At 39.7% G+C, this 23,664-nt stretch overlaps 1 protein-coding gene across 1 annotated transcript in view; it reads right to left on the reverse strand.

Moving 5' to 3' along the window:
* LOC149250022 (vacuolar protein sorting-associated protein 22 homolog 1-like) overlaps positions 1-23,664 on the reverse strand; it is a 117,086-nt gene that overhangs the window by 69,055 nt on the left and 24,367 nt on the right. Inside the window, exons 2-4 of the mRNA XM_089458897.1 lie at positions 9,279-9,344; positions 8,962-9,072; positions 8,407-8,542 (exon numbers count right to left, since the gene is read on the reverse strand). Of these exons, the coding sequence (XP_089315023.1) occupies positions 8,407-8,542; positions 8,962-9,072; positions 9,279-9,329 (298 nt within the window). The 5' untranslated portion in view covers positions 9,330-9,344. The remainder of the gene's footprint in view (positions 1-8,406; positions 8,543-8,961; positions 9,073-9,278; positions 9,345-23,664) is intronic.

Here is a 23,664-nt window from a genome sequence, read left to right on the forward strand (position 1 = left end):
CCAGGTAGAGGGAGTTGATTATGAGGAGGCCTTCGCTCCCGTGGCTCGATCTACTTCGATCCGCTCCATTATATCGATAGCAACAGAGATGGGTTGGAAGATCCACCAGATGGATGTGAAGACCGCATTTCTCAATGGCTTCATACAGGAGGAGGTGTACATTGAGCAGCCACAGGGCTTTGAGGTGCATGGGAAGGAGTCCCATGTGTGCAGATTGAAGAAGGCCCTTTATGGCCTGAAGCAAGCTCCCAGAGCTTGGTACTCTAGGATAGATGCATACTTGCAGGGGATGGGTTTCACAAAGAGTGAGGCAGATCCGAACCTTTACTTTATTGTGATTGGTGAGGAGCCTCTCATTCTGGTGTTGTATGTGGATGACTTGATCATTACAGGTGCAGAGAGACTCATAGAGCACTGCAAGAGAGATCTTGCGGCGGAGTTTGAGATGAAGGACATCGGCTTGATGCATTACTTTTTGGGTTTGGAGGTGTGGCAGGAGGAGGGGCATTTCTTCCTGGGGCAGGGGAAGTATATTGTGGACATCCTTAGCAGATTCCACATGGAGGATTGTAGACCCATGTCGACACCGATGATCACCAACTGGAAGAAGCTTCATGCTTCGGATTCCGAGTTGGTGGATCCCACATTGTACAGGCAGCTGATTGGTTCCTTGATGTATTTGGTCAACACTAGACCAGATATCTGTTTTGCAGTCAACACGATGAGTCAGTTTATGTGTGAGCCTAGGAAGGTTCACTGGGTGGCTGCAAAACACATTTTGCGGTACTTGCAGGGGACAGTGGATTATGGTCTGGACTACAGGCAGGGAGATGGAGTGAGATTGGCAGGATACACTGATTCTGATTGGGCAGGTTGTGCTTCTGATAGGAAGAGCACTTCAGGGTGTTGTTTTGGGTTGGGTTCAGCAGTAGTGTCATGGTTCAGCCGGAAGCAGCAGTCAGTAGCACTAAGTTCAGCGGAAGCAGAGTATATGGCAGCCAGTCTAGCTAGTTGTGAGGCCATCTGGCTTCGCAAGATGTTGTTTGGCTTATTTGGTCAGCCGTTGAGACCTTCAGTGATTTATTGTGATAATCAGAGTTGCATTAAACTCACGGAGAATCCAGTATTTCATGACAGGTCAAAGCATATCGGGATCAGATATCATTTCATCAGAGACTATGTTCAGAAGGGAGCTGTGAAGCTTGAGTATATTTCCACTGATGAGCAGGTTGCAGATATTCTTACCAAAGCCTTACCACAGGGCAAGCATGTCTACTTCAGAGACAAGATGGGTGTGGTGAGGAACACCTTCCTCGGTAAGAGGGAGTGTTGAAATTTGGTACCGGAGGACAGGTGGTTCCCTAAGGCTTTGATCTTTGGCCTAGGGAAAAGTGTCCAAAAGAATTTAATTTTTCTCCTAAAGTAACTTTATAATTTTTTTTATAAAGTTAAATCTAATTTGAAAGTGACTTTAAGTGATAAAGTTACTAAGTCTAATTTTAAAGTGACTTTTATAAAGTCAATGAAAAATTAGAAAGGAAAAGTGACTTTGGAAATAAATGACTAAGTGGGTCTTTATTAAAGTGGGGTGAATTAAAAAATAGAAAGTGAGATTTAAATGAGCATTTAATCTCAGCCATTGATCTAAATCTATTTCAGCCATTGGATTTAGGGATCACCCAAAAGTCATTTAGGGTTGGGTTAAGGGAGGAAAAGGAGAAAAAAGATCATCTATTCTTTCATGAGCAGATTGGGAGAAGGTGAGCAAGAGAGCAAAGGAGATTTCTGGACAAGCAGGAGAAAGAGGCAGCAGTTTGGCACACATACAGGCAGCACTTCAGCAAATCCGAACAGCATAAAGAACAAGCAGAAAAAGGCAGTTTTTGTGAGCAAAACAGTGGAAAAATTAATTTTCAGCACGAATATCGAGGAGGCGATTTTCTGCACATTTTTCGAGGTCTGTCCGTACAAGTCCATACGACAGTCCGTACGGTATGTACGGTCCGTACGTCCGTACAGTCCCTACATCCGTACGGTCCGTACAGCTCGTACAGCACTTTTCAGATTGTCTGTTGGGCTGAAAACAGATAAGTTTTGCTTGCTGGAAATTTCTGTTTTTTCTGAAATTTATTTGCTGAAAAATTTTCTCTGTAAAAAGGCATTTTCCAAAAATAAAGAAGAGCTCTCAAACTGGTTTTCCCCAAGAGTTGTAGGGGGTTTTTCCAGGGTCAAGTTGACCAAAAATATCAGGGTTTTAATGTGTTTTAATGGCTGTTTTTAATTGCTGATTTTTATTTCTGCAATTTCCAGCACTCTGAAAATTTTCCAGAATTTGTGTTTTCAGCCATATTTATTTTTTCAGTTTGTTAAATGTATGGCTATGGGAATGGGCATTTAACTACATGTGAGAAATAAGGTGAAACTGAAAACCGGGGTGGGAAAACAGAAAATTTTACATCTGACAAAGCGCGCACCAAAGTGCAAGCGCCGCGCTTGGTCCTGCTTATGCCTCCAGTCTTAGTGGCATTGACCCTCCTCCCGCAAGCTAATTCCCGAATACCGGGCAGTGGTCCTTGTCGTGCCCCTAACCCTTGCATTTTACGCACCATAGCTCATCGCGCATCTCTGGGCGGGTTGTCCTGTCTTGTTTCAAACTTTGCATCTCCAAGCACAAGTTTTTCAACTGCGCGTGAATCTGCTAAACTCCTAGGTTAGGATCTTGTATCGGAGTCTCGTGCAATCTCATCGCGACCTCCAAAGCCTCAGCCTAAGTGGTTAGCCTTTGTTGTGATAGTGCGTTTCGTAGATGCGGTGTTAACGATGCCACAAACCATTCGCGGTGTTGCCCATTTGTTAATGTCATGTTCGCTTTGCAAATTGTGCACTTCAGTCTTTGATCCAATTCCCACGGGGTTTCGCCTGGTAGCATTGTGATCTCCTTGAATCCAATGATCGACTGTGCCTCGGACTTTGGCCTGCTAAATTCTTTGTTTAGCACAGCTTGGATATTTGCGATCCCCGCATTCGGATTGTCATTGGAATGCTTAATGTACCAAGTCAACGCGCGATCCTGCAGAGCGCTGACCAACGTTGCCTTCTTTATATTGTCGTCCATGACACCTTGTGCTTCCCATACAACTTTTATCACGAACCAAAACTGGTCCGGATCTTCATTCCCTACTCCCTTGAACACTGGTAGCTTTATCGCGCTTGCCATACTGCTTTGCGGTGGTGGCAGAGGTGGTATGGGTGAAGACGAGGGTGAAGACGGTGAAACTGGTGGTGGTGTGGGTGGGGGTGGTATGCGTGGAATTCTCTACCTTATCAGATTGATCGCACTTCTTGGCGAGACCTTCGCGAGCTCTTCTTTGCCCCCTCGCGGAGGTGAAATCAAGGGGCTAGTTTCTAGTTTTGTGCTACCTTCGTTTTTGTATATTCTCCCACTCCGCGTAGCCCCAAACATTAATTTATTCGCATAACCCACTTTTCACACAGTAGCATTTTAATCCAAGTGTTCAAAGATTTAACATACTTACCTCATGGTCCCTTGAGGAAGCATCATTCTGCCTCACTATAGCTGACTGAAGTATCTACCGCAAATTCGGTGATGAATCCTCCTATGATTCGATCGAGCCAGTGATCGACAGTGCGCGCGATCTTATCTTCCAATGCTTCCAATCCGCGCACCAATTCTAGAGTCCACACAATAGGTTTGTTGAGTTTACACCTTCCTTGGCTATCTGCTAACTTTGCAATCCACTCGTACAACTCAGTGGGGAAGGATGCAAAGAAAATTTCGTGGATCTCCATATACAAGTAGCAATCTAACCACTCTTCCTTTGATAGTCGTGGATTCCTGTTTTCCTGCGCCGCTAACTCGTGAATCTTTCTATCCAACTAATCTTCAATTCATTTCTTTGTCGAATTCCAGTGATACGACATCAAACATCTCTATGCAGATCTCGGTCCCGGCAACAGAACCATTTGTTGGCTTGTTGACCCAGGTTTGGAGTTAATTAGCCAAACAAATCCCTGTACTACTGCCCCTTTTGGCAACAGTCCGCGAAGCGCGGAGTGAGGTCTCACCCGAAGTAGTATGGGAGGGTGCTAGAACCAGGTTTCCGCACCCTTGAGATGTCTGGGAGGTACGACTGGTCCTCTGTATGTTCCAGCATGCAGGTCGCTTCGCACACTTCCCATTCCTCATGACCTGATACACTACCTTCGCATAGCCCTAACCCGGGGCTATGCTGCACTTTGCACTATTACCCGAGGTCGTACTTATCTTCCATTGTTAATTAATTACCTCTGCCTACTTGAATGTCTTAAGTTATAATTAGCAATACAAAACATTCATACACGATCGCGCAGTAAATAAACAATATACTTGCAAATTATATCCAATCATGCATTAAACTAGGAAAATATACACAGAATTATAGCAAAACTTCTCTTTATTGATTCTCCCAACGGTTACAGACTCGACCTGCCCTGCACACTCAGCTGCAGGGGTCCGCGCACTTAGCTGCGGACTACTAGGCCTCTGCGCATTCAGTTGCAGAGCCTTCTCCTACTTTACGACCGACATACACACTTTACACTTCGACTCAATCACTTAAACTTCTCATGCATTTCTTCCATTCGTTATTCATTATCCTATAAACTTAGGGCCTCGCTCTATTTATACAATCCCATGATCTACGAACCATGGGTAGGTCTATCCGGCCAACATTACATTACAAAAACTAGGGTGGACAACCCTGTGACTATTATACTTTCGCGACTATTATACTTTCACGCCCCGCGCCAGCAATTCATGGAGCTTTTACAAAAATATTCGGTCAAAACTTGGGCTTTAAGCCCCAAAACATGCCTTGGGGGGATTCCATGCCCAACACACACACTCTTGTGATCTCTCTTGATTATGTTTTGGGTTTGATGAAGATGAGATCTAGAAGGAGTGCCCTAGGTGATACGATGCCCTAATATGAGATGCCCTAGAAGCTGTGATGGAGAAGACTCTACATTGCCATGGACAAGGCTCTACACTGCCCTAATGGAGAAGCCTAATGCAGCCATGGAAGAAGCCTTATTGTTATCATGGAGAAACACCTATGCTGGCATGGAAATAAGCCCTACACGCTAAAATGAAGAAGCCCTACTTACAGTTAATAATATGCCCTAAATTTGGTTCTAATTGAAATGAAGTCATGAAGGATAGATGTTAAACGTTGTCATCAAGGATAGATGCTAAACATTGTCATGAAGTCCTGATGCTAAACGTTTCCATCCTAATGCTAAACATTGTCATGAAGGATCTATCCTACCCTAGCCGCAGTAAGGAAGTAAACACAGTCTCCTAGCCGCAACACTTAAGGCAGCAAGAAGGGACACTTACATATAGCAGTAATATGTTGTCCTAGGCTGCATTCATAAAGGGTTTAGATGCAGCAAGGGGAGGCCCTTGACAAGCCCTGACGCAGTCAAGAAAGAGATGCATACACAGTCCATGAAAGAATCTAAGCCATAGTTAAGGAGGGTGGTATAGACAGCTCAAGGAGGCTCCAAACAACAACATTTAAATAGGCACTAGGACGCAATCATTAAAGGCCTCAATCTGCAGTTGAGGAGGACTGTTCGAGGTAGACTTTACACATTGTTTACAAGAAGGTCACAAGCGGTTGGTTGTTGTCCTGTAAGAAGTCTTGCACAATCATCTAGCCACTTGTTGTTGGAGACAGCATGGTTATGTTTTGGTATGATATCCTAGGCATAAGTATAATATAAGAAGTTGTGGGGTTGTTGTTTAAAGGATGAATGGATCACTGCATGAATGGAACCTGTTGAAGGAGTCTGCTACTATAGCCTAGTTGCTCTACTAGGTTGTAAGCCATAGCAAGCAGCGAAGGTTGGTATGCATTGAGTGTGTGATGGTGCAGCTTGGTGCACAGTAACAGTATGCAGCATATAGGTGACAGTGAGGATGGGTGTTGCATGGTGCAACACAGTGATGATGGGCATGGATGTATAGCAGTAGCAAGAATGTATTGCAGCAGCATGATGATGATGTATTGCAGTATGCATTTGGGTGCAGCATAGTGCAATGAAGGGTACAGCATAGTGCAGCATGAAGGATGCAGCATAATGATGATGAAGAGCAGCTTGATGGGTGCAACATGATGATGAGGTGCATCACAGTGATGGGTGTTGCATGGTGATGGAGTCACCTTGGAGGATTAGTTGAAGCAATATGCCTTCATCTGAGTTCAGATCAGCTACCTCATGTGTTATCTTCATAGAGAAGATCTCTGCTCTTATTATGACAAAGTCAAAATGTTGACTTCTGATGTATATGTACTATCTCTCTCTCTACTGAACTATTGAAGAATATATATAAGAAGAATTGATCAAGGGTTTCCCCACATTGGGGTTTGTCCCTCGCTGGCGACACATCTTATGTCCTCTTGTCTTGGCTTGTTTTCTGATGTTTATGTTTACGTTCTATCTGCAATTTACTATCATGCTGATGTGATTGCTAATCTGGAATTGATATTGAGCTAAATGAAAAAATTGAAATAAATTGCTCTAAGCATAGAACATACCAAAAATTAACACTTATTTTATTGTATTGAGCTATTGGGTTCGCTTATGACCCATTTTCTTCATGTACACACAAAATTGAACTTGTCATAACGCTATTAAGCAAATTAATGAAAGTGATTGACCTCGTATAAATAGAGGATCACTTCACTCTTGTTTCTCATCATAACACTTGGATTTTGGCCGCCTTTAGAGAGCTCGACTTAGCGTAGCATAACTTACTACTAGTGGAGATGTGATCCTTTTGAAGCTATTGCTATTGAAAATTATTTTTGTCTTGGAGATTTCTTTTTGGGATTCAAAGAAGGCTATTTCTTGGAAAATTTGTACGTTTAATTGTAGATTTTGATTGTTTTTCGTGTGATTAATTAATGCTAGGGATTTTATTCCATGTCTAAATGCATATTATTTATGGAAAATCTTTCTTGATTGTTGCATGTAAAATTTATCTTCCTTGAAATCCTTAGGGGATCTCCTAGAGAGCTTCCCCTATTTAATTTCTCCCTTCACAAAAAATATAGCTAGGGTTTATCAAGTGAAAACTAGGGTTTTCCCCCTTACTCCAAGCATTAATTCACCTTCTCTTAAATTTAGCCCTAAAGACTCCAACATCCAACTATAAATATGCATGGGGAATCCTTTTGTTGGTCAAAAATACAAAAAACTTCTATAATTTCAAGTCTTCGACTTTTCAAAGTCCTTCAAGGCAAGCCGCTAGGGTTAGTTTCTAGGGCTGAATTCAATTAGGGAAATTCTTGGATGGACATTGGAGCTTAATTGGCTTGAATTTTACCTTATGAACTTTTTAACTCAAAATCTTGCATTTCACATGGTTGAATTTGCCTTAATAGGGCAGACATCATCCTCCCTAAGCAATTTTTGTTCTAGAATAACCCCAATCCTAGCTAGGGCTTCAACTTAGGGCTTAATTTGAGAGTGTCTTCTCCTTTGTGGATTACATCATTTGCAAACCCTTTCCTCTGTACTTATATGCCTAGATATTCTTTTGTTGATCTATATCTTGAAACCCTAGGTCACACATGCCTCTTTTAGGACTTGGTATACGATATGTTGCTCCTGTACAAACATAATTGTGCCTTTGTCAACTGAAGAGTGCCTTTATCTAGTCTACATCTACATCACCTTGAGCCAAATAAAATAGGATATCATTTAGGAGATCACTAGGAAGTCTCCCGTTTGGTGCCATTCCACTAAAGAGTGGGAAAGAGACTGCTGATGTGACAGCAGCAATCTCCCCCATTATTGCAATAAAGGTCTGGCCCTTACCTTGTGAGGCCTCTCACAAGGCCTGCTAGATTTTGAGGCAACATTACCTACTCTGGATGTACTTTTTTAGTTCCACTGTCCTACTTTTATAGTCATTTGTTGGACATTCATAAAATTATCTTACTTCATCTACTGATGCTACACATATTCCCTTGTAGTCTGGCCCTTACCTTGTGAGGCCTCTCACAAGGCCTGCTAGATTTTGAGGCAACATTACCTACTCTGGATGTACTTTTTTAGTTCCACTGTCCTACTTTTATAGTCATTTGTTGGACATTCATAAAATTATCTTACTTCATCTACTGATGCTACACATATTCCCTTGTAGTTAGATTCATTATGTTTCTCCCATTGAAACGAACAATATTCTCCACAATTGCACTTTTTCACATTTTCTATTAATCACATGTGAATTATGATCTCTCTAATTTATACAACTAAGCAATATGGAGAGAGAGAGATGATTTCTCTAATTTATGCAACTAGGTAATATAGAGAGTGAGGGGGGGAGAGAGAGACCAAGTTCATAATAGAAATCGCCAATTCCTAACAGTTCAGCCCAAAATCCCTTGTTTGATGCAAGTGGATCCACTCCAACTTTGGCGCACATCTCATGAAATTGTGACCTGAATGCAGGATTTTTCTTTATATCATTCTGCAATCACCAATAGAAGCACCACATTTCTATCTGTTGTTATTTCTTAGAGACTGCAATGTCAAGGCAAAGAGTTCAACCATGCCAAGCTGAGAAATAGATATATTCTACCATAGCTGCAAGGTAATCATCGAAGAAGGTAAAACAAGTAAAAGATACATATTTAGAACATTAATTCTTTGGTACACATCTCACCTTTGGCCAAGTAAACAATTCCTAAAATCTGATGATAGAGTTGTCTTCCAATGCTATAATGGGCATTTGGAAGCAAATGAGTAATTATTTTGAAACAACTCTCTCAAAAGGTAAAGGCAAACAAAGGTGGTCATTATAATCTCTCAACTCGCCATCCATAGACAAATTTGGAGTTAGATTCCATAATACTAAATAACTACTGCTCACTAAAACTATCTGCACACCTTGTGTTTGCGAGCAAATTCTTCGAGCTGTGCCCTAAAAGTTGCAAGTTGCTCCTTCATAAGGTCTTTTCGTATGGTAGCTACATTCTCCCCAAGCTCCCTATACTTATCCTATGAATGAGAAGATTTTGAATGGTGAGTAACTTCATAATATTAGGAAAGAAATTCCACACAGAATAATCATTAAAACAGAAGTAAATCCATTTTCTTAAGCCCAGAAAATTGCTACGTATGATACATTCCCACAGCCCACATCTGGAATAAGAATACAACTTCAAAAGATGTGTATGAAGCAAGTCAAAACATGAAAGACGTACACGAGCTGCAGCAGCATTTTGAAGACCTGATATTCCCGCTCGGCGCCTCATATTTGGCTTGTTATTCTACAATCCAATACAGAGTTAATCAATTTAGGTGTCTTAAAGTGACACACATCAAAAAATTAGAAGTATTCAAATGATTTGTTAGGCCAGTATATCATGCGTGATACAAACAAATGCATACTTATAAAATCACTCCCCAACATCAATTCCACAAAAAGTTTAGTTTCAATCCTACTAAAACTTCCAATAGGGAGACATCAAAACGAAAAACAGTTAACAAATTAATACTGGAAGTTTTCACCCCTCAAATCTAAATAATCCTACCTTGGAGTTGTTTTAAAAATGTAATGTCCATTCCTAGTTGGGCACTCTACTGTGCTAAATTAATAATATGACGTGTGTAACAATCTTAGCGTAATACTTCATTTTTGTACCCCTCCCTTGCACATGGTCCAATGATTAAATATCATATAAAGATTTTTGCCTATACTCAGTTATGTAGATTTCATGAATAGCACCTCATAGGAAGTTGCATGATATTGTTGTGCTCCTAATGAGAACTCCAGGCCAAGGCCTCCCTAGATAGATAAGATAAAATAATCTTATTCATGTCCAAGGAATAACCACAATAGCCAGGTCAATGGGACTGAAGTACATCCAGTGTCAATACATAGTGTGAAAATAGCTCCTAAAGTGAAAAGAATAATCTCTTACAAAATATAATTAGCTTAGGTTATATTTTTCCTGTGCTGGACAAAAAGACATGATGTAATCACAAAAGAAAAATATAAAAGAACATAAGAATGACTGCACTGGGAAAGAGAGGGGGCTATAAGGAAAGGGAAGAATCAAGTTAGGACATGTGGCATAAAGCTAACTCATCTCCCGTGATTAGTAATGTGGCATATATAAAAAGCCAAAAAGAAGAATGTTGGGCACCTCGCTCTCCCAAAGCACATATTGCTCTTACCTTATTCCATCCATGAATATATCTTTTATAGATTATGCAAGGTGTTTTTCATCTATTTTTCTTCCTTAGCTATGCAGCTATATCTTTGCTGGTTTTGAAATTTCATGGCCTTAGTTGTTGGTGCCTATTACCCACCAAAAAGTGGGTAACCCATAGGACAAAGTTTTCTCCTTATTGAATAGCTAGCCAGCCAGCCAGCAGCCCTATATGATCAACACATAACATGATACTAGGATCCTCCACTTCTTGCTCTGATCAGATTTCTCTCTCCCATCCAGCATCCCTTCTTTAAGGAAAGTGGATCATCCATCGGTAGGCACTTTAATCATTTTGCAATCATGTGCTTTCACTTAATGTTATGGGCATACTAATATGGTTCAAGGGGCAAACTGAATAACTGACTGATCTTGACTGTATTCTTGTTCCCTCACTTCACCTGGGAGGCTAGTCTTTGACTCTAGTCCAGTGGGACCTCCTCTAAGGCCTTAGGGTTTTAGGAAGAGCATTATTGGGGAAATGCTAATTCAAGTAGCATCTTCATGATTATTCTATACTTGCCACTTTCCAACTTTCCCATTATTCGTCTCCATTGTTTGGGCTAGTGGTCATTGGGCGTTGGGATTGGCCTCCTTTCTTTGGCTAATTTAGCAAAATCCAAAGAGAAATAAGTGGTGGAAATCTGTGATTTGCATTCAAAATTTTCAAGTCAAGGTCTAAGATGGTTATTTGGATTTTATATGACTTGAACAATAATCTGGACTAAGAACTGTAATTTCCAGATCTGGTTGAAAACAATAATAAAGTTCATAAATTTTATAGATTTTTGGGTTGTTGAAAGGGGAAGATCAATGCCTTATATTTGTATTGGGCTATGTGGTCAAGTAGGCTTCTTTAGAGGGATGTTCTAATAAGGATTTAGGAATGTTACCCACCAAAATGGGTAACCCTATAGGAGAAAACTTTTCTCCTATCCGTGATAGGCAGTCAACCACCCATGTAGACAGCCACCACTAGCTAATGACATGCCCTTATACCTCCGCCACTTGCATCAGCCATATATTTCTCACTCATCCAGCATGAGCACATGGATGAAGGTGGGTTTTCAATCAAAAGGTACTTTAATCATTTTGCAATTGGGTGCTTATGCTTTTTTGCATTTAAGCATTTGATATGGATAATGGGGTGACTTCGAAGGAGGGGTTTTGACTATGATCTTGTTAATCTTCGATCCTAGTTCAATGGGACCTCCCCTAATGGCTCAATGGGTATAGGAGGGGCACTACTTGGGAAGCCCTGATTGAGATAGTGTAGTTCCATCTATCCCTGCATCATACTTAACACTTTCCATCATACATTACAAGCCCTTATATTACATCCATTCTTCAGGTTCAACTGACCATTGGTTCTTTGGGATTTGGCACCCATACATTTACATAACTGGGTAGGGCCCGAAATTTTTGCCCTAGGAGGTTGATGCAGCTAAAAGAAACAAAAAGAGCATATCATGGCCACAAAATAAAATTAAAGGAAAGAATATCAAAATGCAAAAGATGGTCGAGACATACAAATTAGCACATGGGAAAAATCCTAGCATGAGCTCTACCTCACTCATTATGGCCATCACCTGATTCCTAAGCACATGTTGCTCCATTACATCATCAAAAGGAACCCTTGCATGTCCCAACCCCGATGAGCAATGAAATGACTCATCCTTAAGGGGTAATACAATTGCTATATCATTCAAAGCAAGCTTTAACCCTTGAGCTATGAGCAGTAATACAAAGAAAAATCAAGAAAAAGTAAAAGGCGCACAAGAGGGGTGGAAAAACAAAGGTTGAGTTGGTAACTCGTGCATCAATGACTACTCCCTCCTCACATCTATACATTCAAGATGTGGATTGCCATCAGCTGATCCCTTTGACCATGGCACTTGGCCATGAAGTCTTCTCCCATTCGTACCATCATTATTATTCACTAACACCTATCAATTGAAAGGTGGACTAATGAAATGTTACTTCGCCTTAGGGGCTGGAAACACCTAATATGGTTGTCCTTTAGCCACTCCTACCTAGGGAGGAAACACGATTGCAAGCTTCAGGCCTTGATTTTGGAAAGGCACCTTTATTTGAAGTATTTAATATCCCATTGCATTCCAGCTTGGTTCACATAGATGCAATAATGATTTTTGTCCCTAATGACAGGTTGTTTCCACTAGAATTTTGTTGTGATTGTCATGTGGTTCAGCAGCCCATGTCTAGGGCGCCTTTCCACCGGTACCTAGGCCATTAGAGAAGTATATTGACACTAACAAGTGAAGCATTGAGAGCCTCGGACATCCCAGCAGCAACAACACATCACACACAACCCTAGGCACCTCTTGCACCTAGGACATTGTGCCACTTTGCACTAGATTTGATGATTCTTCAAGATGAAAAACCTGGACTCAACATGCCCCTAGGCCAACCTTAGCGCCTTATGAGAGATGGCAGTTGATTCATGGCCCAAATGAGAATGGTCTCATGTTCAGAGACTTGGGAGGGCTAAGTAGCACCTGGAAAGCCCTCAATGTTGAACTAGAGATGGACATTATGAGCAGTTGGAGACCCATGGAGACCACTTTATCGTTCGCCAGCTAGATTTCGAGACCACGGAGAGCCATTGAGGTGGATTTCAAGTCCAACGGTCAAATCATGATTTTTACATGTTACTACACCACGTTGGACACCTCATAGGACTTGTAGATGCCACTTGGAGCATATTTCATGCATGACGTCAGCCCTAGAAGGCTAGCGGCTCACACGTGTGGATTTTATTTTTCACTTATGTTTAAAAGCTAGTGGGTTGGCTTGTAACCCAAGGGCTTCTTGTGATTTAATTTGTTAGTTGGGGCTTTTAGGATAATATTATGATTCATCCTCCTCATATAAAGAGAGGACTTTTCATTTCAATCAGCATCACTTGGACTAATTTGGCCTCTATAGAATAATTTCAGCCTCTTGCATCTTGGCAAGATGTGATATATGGAGTACTTTGTTTATTGGATCTCTTGACTTGGCTTTGGAGAAGTTATGTTGGATAAATGAAAGGATTGTTCATGCATTTTTGTCTTGTAAGTGAGCTTTGTCATTGATAAATTTCTGATTTTATGTCTAATGTATGGAATGTATTGGTAATCTAGGATTTTTCTATTGCACCGTTATTATTGAAGATCAATTGTATAGAAGCTAGATATCATCATTGTATGCATTACTCATGGATAAAATGTGAATAACGATCCCCTTGGTGAATCTTTTAATTAGCTCTCCCAAGTGAATATTATCCCTCACAAAGATAATAGTTATGGTTTTGTGCTAGGGCATCAAAACATCCTTACTCCTGAGGGTTTTGTGTTAGGGCATCAAAACATCCTTACTCCTTTCCAAGACTTGGCTCACCTATCACCTCCATAGACTCCATCCACCCAAGAACTAGGCACTGGCCTTGCCTAATTGGTGATCAACCTTTATCTTATCCACAAATTGAATTTTGCACCTTTTCTCTCTCTTATTTTGGCCCTCTTAAGGATAAGCGGCCTAACTAGGGCTTGGAGAAAAATTGGCTAGAAGAGGAATTTTGGGCATTGGAAGGACTCAACATCAAGAGTAGAAGTGGTTGCCTCAAAAGCATTCCTTTTGGTGGCTAATCTCTCCATTTTCCTCCAAAAAAAAAATTGCCATAAGGAAACCCTAGCTTGGCTAAGCTTCAACTTGAGGGCTTCTTGAAGGTTTCATATTCCATTGGATTGATAATACTCATTGTTGGAAACCTTTTCCTTGGCACTTTAACCTTACGATATCCCATTTTGGATGTTATCATTCAAGCCCTAGGTCTAGTGTGCCCTAGATTGGCCTTGTTGCCGTCTAGGATGCACACCTTAATGTGGAATAGTCCCCAATCTCACCAGGTGTAGCCTTGAGGCGAAACGCTTAGAGAAGGGGTTGTCACCTATTCCTAACTCTCTCCGTTTAGGCTCTCTCCTAGTTAAGCTCAGTGGGGTAGTCCCTAAAGAATATCTAAAGGAAAACTTGTTAAGGGTAACAAGGTCTAGGAGATATAGACAAGGCAACACCATTCAATGTAACTTGATTATAGACATTAATTAGCAAGTATAAATGTTAATGAGCATATGAATATCAATAAGATAGATTCAACGAGATCACAAGATATCCAACAAGATAATGTATGACTCTATGAGAGACCGGTGCCTTTAGAAATAACTTGCAAGAAACAATATGCTCAATAAGAAATTATGATACTTGCGACTAAAAAATGATTTTCAAGCTACAAGAAGAGCAGTGTTGCAAGACAAGTGTTAGTGACTTGAAATTTGAAACCACAATTGATTATGAACATTTAGAAATATGAGCAACAAGATTTTAAAATAGGACTTGAAAGAGAAGAAAGCTTGTACTTAAAGAGAGATGCTCCAATATGACACAATTATTAAAAGATAATGAGCATAAAATTGAAATAAACAAGTACAAGGATATTAAATGGAAACTTGCAAGTAAGTGATTAGCTCACAATCCAAATTATACAACAACCAATTGAACGCAAAATGAGACAATATTATTAGTGAGTGTGTGAAATTAAGTGGTCTTGGTAAATTTTAATTAAATGCCTAATCTAAAGATTGACTTCCCCTCACCCGGATGCGGGCGATTAATTGGAAATTAATGAAGATAAGACAAGAGAACAGCTGGCAACCGAGCCACATGGCCACCCACGTCCTCTTCCATGCCAATTTATGGCACAACACAGTCAACCTGCAGGCACCATTAATCTAGTGGTCAAGTCGAGACAACTGCAACAGGCTTAAGGCCATGGCAAACGCTGGCCAGAATCCATTCTCCCCCTCCCTGCTTAGATGCTCTTGCCCCCCTCAAGCTGAGGAGCCGAACATCCGCACAATCACAGGGCAACGCTGCTGGCTTCTTAGCTGTGTGGATTTGGGAAATGGCATCCATTTCACCCAAACCACTCACTGCGTTTTGAATTCCACATAGAACTCCTCTGCATCTAGGCTAAACAGCGTCAGTAATCCCAGAGTGAACTCTACCTCACCAGCTACACATTCTGATTATGCCACTGTCATCCCATTCTGATTATGCCACTGTCATCCCAGCCCAAAACTTTAATAGCCAACCTACCGGACACGCAATGACGCGGACTCGCCACAAGATGCGCAGCAGACGCGGTAGCAGTCGAGGTCGTAGCACTCGCCCAGCCTTGCCTCCTCCCCCTGAACTGGAGACCCCTTCATCCACCCCTTCTTCTGATCAGTCTAGAGGTCCTCTCTCTGGCAATTACCCGAATTCCCGCAACGGCAGAGGCCGAGCACAGGCATATGGGGCCAGAAGAGCGAATGCTACCACCCACACGACTGGCCCTCCTGATCCCCCTCACCCTTCTTACCACACTACCCAATTTCGTTTTCAAAGCACGCTGCATCGACCCGCCATTATTGCCACTATGACAGTGGCATTCAGCAAAGAACTGAGTCAGCAAGAGGAGCAAGCTACACGGACTCAAGGACCTGAACCAAAGAAAGGGAAGACCAGCAAGCAAGAAAAGGCCGAGGAGACGCAAGACACAGGAGCTGGAGACAACACGGACAGAAAGACAGCTTCGCTTAGGCACAAAGATGGCCATGGCAGCACCCTGCATGGCAAGGAAATGGCTGGCGGCAAGCATGCAGTCGATGGTTGTTCAAGCGGCACGCAAGAGGTCGGTGGCAGCCAGGGTGGCACGTCTGCAGCGATGGCAAAGGAGGATGACTACAGCTGTCGAATCGAGGAAGAGCCAGTGGACTGGGATGACTACGGCTGTCGTGTTGTGGAGGAGCATCCACCAGACGCCTAGTGAGCTCCGCTTGACAGCTGTGCAAGCCAGGTTCTGACTCTTTGTTTTTTTCATAGGGCTCTTTCCTAATGTTTTTTCAATCCATGTGTTTCATTCTGATTGGATCTTACTCAAGACCCCTGTGTGGGCTTTACTTGTTTTTGTTTATGAATTGGGACCCCTGCATGGGCTTTGATTTTGGGTACACTCAGACTGGTTTCCCCTCGGTGGGCAGTCATGTTTTTGGGTTTTTGGTTTCATACTGATTTAACTATGTTCAGCACCGCAGAGGCCGAAGCCTCGTTGTAATTTTACCATTTACATTAATAGAATAGCATTACTTAGAAAAAAAAAGTTTGACTTCCCCTCAATTACTTCAACTTGGTAAGGATTAGCAGGTAGTTGCAATAAGTGCTAGTTGAGAAGGCTAAGGCCTCATTAACAATACCCCCTAGGACTTCAGTACAACCCATGTGTCTTTGTTCCTACAAGGGACTCTGCCACAAGAGAACTGTGAGGTCACACGTTTTAACCTTTGGTCCAAACTCAAATATTTTAGGAAATTGAATGAAAGTTAGGGAAGTTTGTACTAAATTTCTATCAACCAAGCTTATGTTTAGAGGTAAATTTTAGAAATGCAAATGGATAAAAAGGTTAATTGCTTCAAGTGAGATACAATTCAAAAGTGAAATACCTTAAGATCTATCAATAGCAAGATACCATTCCACTTATAAGATCAAATTAGAAATTAGCACTTGAGCACAAGTTAGGATATTAATATGAGATTAGATTATGCCAATGATCAATGAAGCAAACGAAAACCTCCAAATGAAACAAAGCGAATTAAAACTACTTCAATAGAGATGCCAATTAGATCAAATTACTCCAATGCAAATTTAATCAAGTAGCCAATGAACTTATTCAATGAGCACAAGAAAATTAAATCAAGATAAATGATTGGAGCTACTTACCAAATAAGATTAGACCTAGATCTAGAAATGCCAATATAACTAGAATAAGAAAACTAATCTGACAAATGCAAAAGTGGAACAGGTTAGTAATTAGATCTAATGACTAAGCTAGCAAAGAAATGAAAACAAACTAGAGACTAACTAACCAAGAAGCTTGTTGGAAAATGTAACTAGTTTCGGTCTTCATAATTGTCAATGTACTCATGTCATTATGTATATCTTATGTTACAAGAAAAAAAAGAAAGAAAAATATTATTTTAAGCATGGGTTTCATGCTCCATTTTGTTGGTCAACTAGGTCAAGCATGTTCTTCATGCTTCTAGGGTTTGTCAAGTCAAAAGAATATTTTTCTTGAGTCAAAAGAGTGTTTATAATTTGTATAAGACCCTATTGGGCAAGTTGTAACATGTAAAAGATATTGTTTCAAAAAGTCAATATAAGACTCCAAGCACAAGTCAGCCCTTCTAGTGACAAGTCAGCGTAGACAAGGCCATTCGAGCTCCTCAAATTGGTATATATAAGAGCAGCTTCGACCTCCTTAGCACAAAATTCGGTTTGAAACAAGAAGAGTTCAATCTCAAGCAAGAAAAGGAAGAAAAGAAGAGCTAAAGGGCTAGAAGACAAGGAAGAGACCAAGCAAAAAAAGGAGACCTAATTTCAGTCCACATGTGCAAAGGTTAGGGTTTCTGCAGTTACTGGAAGGCCGAGAATTGCAGGTCTGAATAGCAGGAGGTCGAGAATTGCAAATCCAAGTTGCAGGAGGGTTGAAACTCTGTTTTTTGACCTAGTTTGACTCTCATTGACTTTGGAGACATCAACTTGCTTGAGGAAGAATTCTTGGAAGATTGACACATGCCATAAAGAAGGATTTATATTGTTCCAAGGGACTGAAGTTGCAGATCTGAAGTAGAAGGCTGAAATTCTGAAGTGAAGCAAATATGAAGAGGTTTGACCTTTGTTGACTTGGTCAAACTTTGACTTGTTTGGAAGAAATTCTTAAATGGTTGACTTGGTACTTGGAGGAGGTTTTGACTTTGGTCTTAGGGACTTGGATTTCTCATTTGAACTGATTCTATAAGAAGAGAAGAGATTCTTTCTGGGTTTTCCCCTTAGAGGGGTTTTTGCCTTGGCTTGGAGCCTATATTTTGTCCATTGTCTTTTATGATATTCATAGTTTATGCTCTTGATAATTGTTTGATGAAAATAATCTAACAAAGAACATAAGAAGATAGATGATAACATAAGTTCACAAGATTTTATCAAGGATAAGGAGAATTGAATTAATAGCTACCCTACTAAATTCTCCAACATGGTATCAGAGCTAAGGTGAAGGAAGAGTAGGCAGCCTGAAGATTATCTTGTTGACATAAGAAGGGTTTGCTTGTCAAGGAGAATCATTTGCAAAAGGACACAAGAATAGAAGAAGAAGACCTATTGACCTAAAAGGAAGGTTACTACATCTAAGAACTTGTCATCTCAAAAAGGATCAAGCCCTCACTGAAGGAAGAATAAGCTCTTGTTGAAGGCTCTCTAGTGCATTCCATCATCTTGAAGAAAAAGAAGCATCAAAGAATCTTGAGATCATCATGCACTCTTTGAAGTTGTTTGAAGACACTATTGTTGAAGGCATCCTAAAAGTCATCATTCTAGGGCATCTTGTTTGAAGACACTATTGTTGAAGGCATCATAGAAGTCGTCATTCCAGGGCATCCTTGAAGTCTCTTTGAAGATCTTGAAAGCATCAAGATAGTTGGATACATCATTAAAAAAAGAGGACTCTTCGTTGACAAGTAAATATCATATTGTCTTCTACGTCTCAACCTACATATCAAATGGCTACATTTTGTAAGGAAAGCAACAAGCTCATTAGATTGGCAAACTTCCTAGCATGGAAGAAGAGGAATGACTTGGCTCTCATGGAAAATGAATTCATGGAATATTTTCTTGGTGAAGTTGTTGTACTAGACAAAGAGAAGACTCAAGAGTTAGCAAAATACAAGAAGGGAGAAGTGAGGGCACAAAGGATCATTATTGAATCCATTAAAGATCATCTTGTTCCCTTTGTTGCTGATTTGAAGACATCTAAAGCTATGTATGATAAGTTGGTGAAATTGTACTCTATAAGTACATCAGGTCAGAAGATTTCCTTGAGGAATCAACCATATAGAATAAGGAAGTCAAAATATGAAGACATGCTCACTTATCTTATGAAGATTTCACAAATAAGAGACCAGTTGCAAGGGCTTGGTGAAGATTCAAAAATGACTACTTGTGTATTAAATGCTTTGTCACCTAATTGGAGCAGTTTTGCAACTAGTATCTACTCAAAGAAGGATACTACTCCTTTTGATGAGTTATGGGCTCAATGTATCTTGGAAGAAACAAGGATAAAGGCAAAGGATGACACTGAATCAAATGAAAATTTTCAAGCCTTTATTGCAAGATCCAAGAAGAAGAAGAAAGGGAAGTTTGGAAAGTCTAAGGGAAAACAAGATATGTCCAAGATTCAATGCTTTGGATGCAATGGGTATGGACATTTTAAGAGGGATTGTCCAAACAAGAAAAAATAACAAAAGGAAGGAAAGGAGTGAAGCTCACATAGCCAAGGAAAGAGGAGAACTTGAGAAGAAATTAAAAAGAGAAGATCCCAAGGATCTTTACTATTGAAGGAAGCTCCTTCTTTAACAAGTTCATTATGCAGTTTTTCTTTCTTTTACTAAGTAGAAAGTAGAATAGCATGCATTGTTACATTCTCTAGAAGAGTCTTGATTTTAATAGAAGCATGGCATCGTAGAAAAAAGCATATGATAGTAGAAGAATTAAAATCTACATGATCAAGTTACTTTGGTAGGAACCATCTAGCTTTTAAGAATAAGAAGATTGGGACCATGTTGCATATTTTAGTTCATCCAAGCATTTTCTAACAAAATGTTAGAGATAGTCATTTTGCAAAAAGGGATCATCAAGTTCCAATAAGAACCATCATTTAGGAAGGTTCTTGGAAGAAGCATTATGAGTGGTATATATTCCATCTAGTATGGAAACTATAGTCTTAAAGGATGAAGGCATGCAGATGATTGAAGTAAAGTCCTTCTACTCTTAAGAAAGGAAAGCTTATCTTTGATAAAGTGAGCTCATTCAAGGAAAAATGGCTATATGGTCATATGGAAGCAAAAGGTATGCATATTCTTAAAGTAACCCTTCTCTAGGGTAAGGTTCATGTCTACAAGAATCTTACAAAAAGAGTTGGTTATAAAAGTATGCTCGATAAGTCTTCCACATGGTTGCTCGATGCTTGGAAGAAGAAGTTCAGTATGCTTCGGAATGGCTAAAGATCAAGACCCTACCACAAGATAGCATGGCATAAACATAACAATATTGATTAACATCAAGTATGATCTCCGAAAGAAAGAGAGGAAGTTAATAATGACAACTCCAAGGAAGATATTGTAATTCAATCCATGGGCACCTAGATTAAAAGTAAATGCATGAAGAAGGACTCTTGTATAATGTGAAGATGGATCATGCGGAATGATGTTGATCTCAAAGGATTCAAATAAACAAAGACTTTGATGAAAGGGCCATTCTGATAAGGTAAGTTTGATATTAATATTTTGGTATTGGTTATCTGGTTGACATATTGTTTTGCTACTTGGAAAGTTATTGCAAAAATGTATAATGGCAGTTAAGGCAAGTACAACTGTTGGTTTTGAACTCAATTCAAAGAACATATGAATTGAGTGGATGGTTTTGGTAATCCTTGAAGGATTGTGTGATCAAGATATTTACATCATCTTGGGGTTAAGAGGTAGCAGTATAATAGGATAACCTAATATTCATGTTTCGATAACAACGAAGATCATTTTCATGTTTAGAGGGAGCTATGATAGGCTCAATATAATGCCTTCACTGGTGATATCTAAAGGAAAGTGATATGTAAGGTTGATGGTTTGAACCCTGTCACAAGATTAAAGGAAGAGGATGGCTCCATAATATCCAAGAAGGTAGAAGCTCAATATGATGAGATGCAAAAGAAAGGAGGAGCCATGCAGTAGCTAATGTATCTATGAAGACAAGCTAAACAGCTTGTGGTTATGACTTCCCAATTGGAAGTAAGTAAAGAATCTTCTTTATGCTTTAGAGGGAGTAAATAAGTCTCCTTGAATACTTGACAAAGGAGCAAAGATCAATTCCCCAATCAAGAAGGAATGAGGATCTCCTATTTGGTCAAGAGGGAATAATGATGAACATCACATTCGTATTCTCTTCTTCATGTATCATGCACTAGGCCAGGACTAACAGTTGTATGTCTGGTGAAGGCCATGGAAGAAGAATGGAGAATGGAGGATTGGATAAGCATCTATGATTAATACTCCTTGAGGATATAAAATCTTAGATAGGAAGTAATCTTGTTGACTAACACTCCTTGAGGATTGGACAGGTATCCAAAACAAGATTTTCCAAGACAAACACTTGCTCCTTTCATATCTACAAGAAAATAGATAGAAAATCCAAAAATATATACAAGGTGTGTACAAGAAAAATATATTATAGAAGGGTTAGAAAATATATACAAAATTTACAAATCTACTAGCCCAAAGAGTGTGAGTACAACTCCGCTCTTGGGTAGCAAAATATAAGCTCTAAAATAGCTAAATTATTCAGTGAAAGCTCATTAGAAAAGAGAAATAGATCTTGAAATATAGAATGCTTTCAAGCAATGGCAAGGAAACTCCCTTCAAAATAAATCATTTGATAAAGCCTTTGGAAGAATCAATGTGGGTTCCTCCACTTCTATTCTCTTAAGAGTTGGTTCGTCCAACCAAAAACTTACCCAACGCTTAAGAATGCTTCAGAAATTTTAGATCTCTACACACTTAGAATAAACTTGTTAGATTCACAAGGAATTAGATAATACAATGAAAAAGAAGACTAGGGGTCCAACCAAAAACCCACTAGCGCTTCTAGATCTAGAGTAGTTCTCTAATTCAAATATCAATGCAAGATACCTATACACCAATAGATCCAAAATGGCAAGTGAACTAACAAAAATCAATTAACACTAGTAGAGCATTAAGAACAAATTTTGAAAGATATTACCATAGATGCAGAAGAATAACGCCACAAAAATTTGCCCCCAAAGTCTTTTCTTTATTATCCAAAAAATTTCCAATACAAAGTCTGTAGAGCTTCCAGGGCCAAGAGCTTGGTTACATCATTCATGTTACATGTGAGTAGCTTAGAGCCTCCTTAAATACAAAAAATGAGAGAGAGGAGCCTCTCCAAGTGAAAACAACAAGATCCCTTGAGCAAACGACTAGATCCAAGGAGCCAACTACTTGATCCATGTAAAAAAAAAAACTGATCCCTTGATGAGTTGCACAGATCTCTGGGAGGAGAGACGTTTGCCTTGAAGAAGGAGCTGGATTGACCCAAATTTTGGTCCTAGAGTGGCTTGGACCACTAAAATATTTTTCTTCATTTTTCTCCTCGAGAAACTCTCATTCAAAATAACAATCATGGACCATTCCTTTAAAAAAACGATTTTGCTAGGTCATTGACTTATTTTCTGGACCATCGAATTTTTCCTTGGGCCATTTCTTCTTAGTAAATGGAATTCCCACAAATTTTTGACTTGACTCTAAAATTTGGGATTTTCCATCTTTATTTTTATAATTTTCACTTGGAGAAATTTTTTATTTTTCTATCATTTTATTTTATGTTAATTTTTAGCTAATTATTTGTCATGTTTTGCCAAAAAAATATAAAAATGGGTTCTTGAGGGGTAAAGACATTTTTCCACCCTCAAAGTGTGTCTAGATACAAAATTGAGGTGTAGAGATCTAATTTTGATTACTCATACCCCCTACAACTTCTATAGACAACACTTATTACATTTTACATCAAATAATTACTAAAAATCCCGACTAGTGGGAAATTTTTAATAATTAAAAACTGACACTTTGAAACTTTAAAGATGATCTAGTATGGCAATTTACATCGACTCTAGACACTAGGACTCACCTAAGACTTTACCATCAAGCCTCACTCCAACTTTGGGGGATATTTGGGAGAAAAACTTAACTAATTATTTAGTGTTGAGAAACACAAATAATTAGCTAAGGAAAAAAAACTCCCTAGAGTGAAAACTCTCTAGCAAAATCCTAAGCTACCTAGGCCTTTTACATGGTTTTATTTTCATCATACTAGAATCATTATAATCCACAGGACTACAAAAATTATAATAAAATGATAACCAAAAGTTGAATGATGATGGTGAATTCTAAAATTATGGATGTTCTGAAATGTCCTTTGATCAAGGAATGGTTGACAAAACTTCAAGTGCAATTTGAGTGGTCAACAAGCCTCTCTAAGGGATGTGCACTGCCTACTTTTCATTGTTTGAACCTTGTATTTCAGTTGAGCCATCCTTTGGAAGCCTATTGTGTCACCTTAAACCTCTAAGCCTAGAATATCTATTGTAGGTGACAATTATACCAGGACTCCTCACATCGGTGAAAATCCATAAAGAGCAGGGGGTATTGGTTGTGGTGGCAGT

Source organism: Pinus tabuliformis, chromosome 7, assembly GCF_031772625.1.
Source record: "Pinus tabuliformis cultivar Carrire ecotype Pingquan chromosome 7, CPIR1, whole genome shotgun sequence".
Lineage (NCBI taxonomy): Eukaryota > Viridiplantae > Streptophyta > Pinopsida > Pinales > Pinaceae > Pinus > Pinus tabuliformis.